At 39.8% G+C, this 5,000-nt stretch overlaps 1 protein-coding gene across 1 annotated transcript in view; it reads right to left on the bottom strand.

Moving 5' to 3' along the window:
- The window catches only part of LOC123501870, a 376,841-nt gene that overhangs the window by 33,433 nt on the left and 338,408 nt on the right, over positions 1-5,000 (bottom strand). Inside the window, exons 10-11 of the mRNA XM_045250911.1 lie at positions 4,869-5,000; positions 1,251-1,448 (exon numbers count right to left, since the gene is read on the bottom strand). The exon at positions 4,869-5,000 is cut by the window's right edge and continues 117 nt beyond it. Of these exons, the coding sequence (XP_045106846.1) occupies positions 1,251-1,448; positions 4,869-5,000 (330 nt within the window). The remainder of the gene's footprint in view (positions 1-1,250; positions 1,449-4,868) is intronic.

Consider the following 5,000-nt stretch of genomic DNA (forward strand, 5'->3'; position numbering starts at 1 on the left):
GCAAAGAAGGAGGCAAATTAAAGATGATACCGTGAAATAAAAGGGAAAGATTTATTGGTACTTGTGTTTTGTGAAAGGTGAAGGAAATACGAGTACAAACTAAAGGAAAAAAGGAAAACACGAGAAGTTAGATCTTACTGTGAAATAAAGAGTGAAAAGTTACTAGTACTTGTGTTTTGTGAAAAGTGACGGAAATGAAAATATAAACTAAACAAAAGTAAAAGAAGGACGTACAAGAACTAATAATTTCGTGATAGCAGGAGCAGGAGATACGCAGCTAGTACTGCGAAATAAAGGGGAAACATTTTGTACCACATGTGTTGAACAAAATTAACTTGCACTGTTTAAAAAAGAAAGATATCTGAAGGGAACATAAAGAAACAGAACCTATAATTTAGTGAAAGTAGGAGAAGAAATAGGATTAAAAAAAAATACTGCGAAATATAGGAAATAAAGGAAAAAAAACTTAATACTGTTCTGTGAAAAGAAGATAAATAAAATAGGTTTGTACTGCAAAATCAAGAAAAAAATGAGTGAAAAAAAAGATGGTACCAAATTTATAAACAATGAATGAAATGAGGCTTTGGTAGGAAAGAAAAAAAAAGTATTCTTGTCTTGTAATGGATAGATAAATAATTGAGGAGGAAAAATCACTCCAACTGTGGAAAAAAAAACGAGAAGAAGAATATATAAAAAAATGTGAAAAAATATGTTTATAACCTGAATACGGACCAGTGCATGAATCAATGAGCGAGTGATAGACTAAAAACGGAAACTGAGCATGAAACAGCAACATACAAATCAAGAATGAACGAATGAGCAAGTGAGTGAGTGAATGAGTGAGTGAGTGAGTAGATCAATCACGAATGAGGTGGAAAGAACAGAGTCAAGAGGAAATGAATGAGTGAGTGAACGAAAAAGTGAGTAGATGCGAGAAATAAAAAGGGAACTAAAAAGAAGAGTAGGGATATAAGTGAACCTATCTTGTAATGACTAGGTAAGCTATTAGTGCAAAATTGAGCAGGAAAACAAACAAAAGAAAATGAGTGAGGGAGTGAACAAACAAGTGAGTGAATGAGTGTGTGAATACGAGAACCAAGGACGAGAAAGGAACAACTGAGTCAAGAGTAAGTGAAGGAATAAATGCGCAGAACAATCGAAAGAAGAAATGAGTGAATAATCAGTGAATAAACGATACTGAAGACTATGAAAGAGTACACAAGGAACAGTAGAGCAAGGCCACGCCACACGGACACTCACTGGTGGGTCCCTGCAGGAGGCCGTGTTCCAGGGCAGATTCTGGGGCGGCACGCAGGATGGACCACAACCCGGCACCACGCAGCACTTCAGGTCCTCTCCGCATTCAGAGTCCGCGGCGCAGCGTTCACCCCCGCACAGCTCGGCACTCGCTGACCTCACGAAGGGACACTGGCCGGGTTTGGTCGCCTCTGCAAGAAGATATTTGACTTAGCAAGGATTTGGCTTAACACGTCATTCGATTTTGTCTTTCGCTGGTAAAAGTAAACACAACTCACTGCCTTTTCCTGTGTCCTCTCCTTTTCTTCGACTAGTTTTAAAAGAGAGACTAGAAAAAAAAAGAAATGGAATAGACTCAGAAATCAGTGTGTTAGTGCCAAGTTATGGAGAGGTTTTAAAAGATGATGAGGCACATTGACGGCTGGTGATGATAGGCAGTAAGTGATAGGTAAGCACGCTTTATACAGGGACTGCTACGTGTGGGCCCGGTGATTTCTTACAACTTTTCTTTTATTATTATTGTTATTATTCCTTTCTTTTTCCTTGGAACATTGAGACATACTATAAAGGACGGTAATATAAGCCATCACATTCACACGTGATAGTTTGTGTATAAATATGCCTGTCTATTTTTTTTTTTTTTTATTTAAGAAGCTGCAAGAAATCATTAGACCTACATCTAACTAAGAAAATGAGAGAGAGAGAGAGAGAGAGAGAGAGAGAGAGAGAGAGAGAGAGAGAGAGAGAGAGAGAGAGAGAGAGAGAGAGAGAGAGAGAGAAAAGAAATGAGAAAATTAGAGAAAGCGAAAATAAGGAAAAGGCAAAAATAAGAAAGAAAAGAATAAGAAAAAAAGATGATTAAAAGAGGAAAAGGCATTAAGACAAAGGAAAATGAAATAAGAAAACAGAAGCTCATAAGATGCAGAAAATCTTTTAGAATCCTTTGTGTTCGTAATTCACTCCCATCTCATTAATTTACCTTCTTTTTCCCTCACCCCCAACCCCAAATCCAGACATGAAAACAATGCCAGCTCAACCTTGGCGGTGGTGGGCGGCGCTTTTCAGATCCAACTCGACCACCTCCACCACCACCACCACCACCGACCCAAGCCGACCACGGAAAGGAAGCGACGCAAACACAGGCTCTCCGAATTCTGTTGTCAGCGAAAGTCTGAGTGTGCAATTAAATTTTCTGTTTCTCCCGCGTCAAGTGAGAGAGAGAGAGAGAGAGAGAGAGAGAGAGAGAGAGAGAGAGAGAGAGAGAGAGAGAGAGAGAGAGAGAGAGAGAGAGAGAGAGAGAGAGAAACAGCAACCAAATAAATGAACAAATACAAATATACAAAAAAAAAATCACTTTACAAAAAATAAATCACCGATAAGCGAACTGGAGCGTGAAAAAAGCAAAACAACAACAACAACAACAACAACAACAACCCGGCGGCATTTTCACGGCCGTTGTATTTCGCCGGGGGAGACAAGACGCGGAAAAATTAAAGCGCGCGTAAATCGTGACACATAATCGTAATTAAACGCGCCTTCAATTTATGGGACGAGGAAGTGAGACAGCATGAATCAACACGGAACTATCGCGCTTACCTGGGAAACAGAGAGAGAGAGAGAGAGAGAGAGAGAGAGAGAGAGAGAGAGAGAGAGAGAGAGAGAGAGAGAGAGAGAGAGAGAGAGAGAGAGAGAGAGAGAGAGAGAGAGAGAAAGGAACAAAGGTTAAAGGGAGAGGAAAGAGTTGAGAGCATGACAGCAGGTGGGGTGATTGGAGGCTTGGGAGAGAGAGAGAGAGAGAGAGAGAGAGAGAGAGAGAGAGAGAGAGAGAGAGAGAGAGAGAGAGAGAGAGAGAGAGAGAGAGAGAGAGAGGCGACAGCAGCAAACGTTAAATTTACATGGGTATCAAGCGAGGGAAGGAGAGAAGTATACGTTCCTTCAGTTTACCATAATGAATATGTAACCTTTTTCTCTTCCTCCTCCTCCTCTTCCTTCTCTTCCTCCTCCTCACTGCAGGAATACCGATGATATGCTTGCGTATTCGTGTGTGGGGTGGGGGGTCTCTCTCTCTCTCTCTCTCTCTCTCTCTGTTATGATTTTAAACGCCATTGTTTTTTTTTTATATCAACAAAGCTTCATCATTTTATATTATCTTTCTTCTTGTTTCCTTTTTTTTCCCCCCTTTTTTTTTTACAGTTTTCTTTGGTGCAGTGATTTTTTCCCCTCATCTCGAGTACAGCTGGTGTCATTTTTTTTCTATTACTTTTGTTTCATTGTTCAAGATTAAGGTAAGTTTTTTTTTTTTGTTTGCAAGTAATTTTTTTTCTTTTCATTCCAGGTGTTTTCGTTCTTTCTTTCACGTGGAGCTGCTTTCATTGTTTTCAGTACAGCCTCTTGCTTTATATCTTTCTTTTTTTTATATTCTGTTTATTTCTTTTCAGTATTTCTTTCTGTTTTACTCAGAGTTGTGTGAGAGAGAGAGAGAGAGAGAGAGAGAGAGAGAGAGAGAGAGAGAGAGAGAGAGAGAGAGAGAGAGAGAGAGAGAAAATCAACAAAGACTCGCCTATTTCTGTGGGCTTTGAAATCAAAAGTTATGAATAAAAAGATAAGAAAAGGAAACAAAACTTAAGAAAAACTACAGGAAACCATCAAATCTACACGAGGCAGTCCCTGTATAACACACCGATTTATTATTTCTACCTATCACCTCCATCCACGAATATATCTACCCTTCTAAAACCTCCCTATTGACGCAACTGATTACCAAGTCAATTCCAAAGTGACTTGAACATAACGTATAAGTTAAATTTACAAGAAGCCATCAACTCTACATGTGGCAGTCCCCGCGAGAAACGTATCCACATACTTCAACCTATCATCTCCCATCTATGTTTAACCCTTTCAGTTCCATGACGTGTTTTTATATTCATTCTGCTTTACTATTTGGTGATTTTATACAGCTTTAGAAACTCATGTAGGGTTAAAATAGTGGAGACTGTGGGTAATAATCTTCTGACCTCCATAGACCCTTACTGATGTTAATAAAATCGTATAATCGTACCCAAATCTCAAGATAAAAACGCATCCCAGTACTGCAGGGATTAAACTTCTAAACCTGATTGTTAATTCCATTCCAACTTCTTCTAATCTCCATTTTAAAACTAATCTATTGAAAACATTTACATATCTAGGCGAGGGTTATTTCTTCTCAGTTTTACATCTAATAAACCCTGAACTGCTTCTAACTAACTAACTGCCTTGATTGTGGCAATTAAAAGCCATTACCCTAAGGAATACTGGACAAGCAATACCCACCAATGATGGATACAATAGGACAGCAAGCGGGCGTTATTCTTTCTCGTCTTTACTTCTAATAGATCCAGAACTACGCCTTATAACTAAACTCCCTTGGTTGTGGCATTAGAGAACCATTACCCTGAGAAATACTGCACGAACAATAACTACCAATGATGGATAAAATAGGACAGCAGGCGGGCGTTATTCTTTCTCGGCTTTACTTTTAATAGATCCAGAACTGCGCCTTATAACTAACTCCTTTGGTTGTGGTATAAGAGAACCATTACCCAGATGAATACCGCACGAGCAATACTTACCAATGATGGACACAACAGGGCAGCAGGCTGGCTGAGCGTTGGGGTCTGCTGGCGGCGTGCACATGTGATCACTGGGGCAGGGGGAATCAGGCCCGCACACCGCCACCACATCCCCGACAGACAGAGGCGTCA

The sequence above is a fragment of the Portunus trituberculatus genome, chromosome 10, assembly GCF_017591435.1.
Source record: "Portunus trituberculatus isolate SZX2019 chromosome 10, ASM1759143v1, whole genome shotgun sequence".
Lineage (NCBI taxonomy): Eukaryota > Metazoa > Arthropoda > Malacostraca > Decapoda > Portunidae > Portunus > Portunus trituberculatus.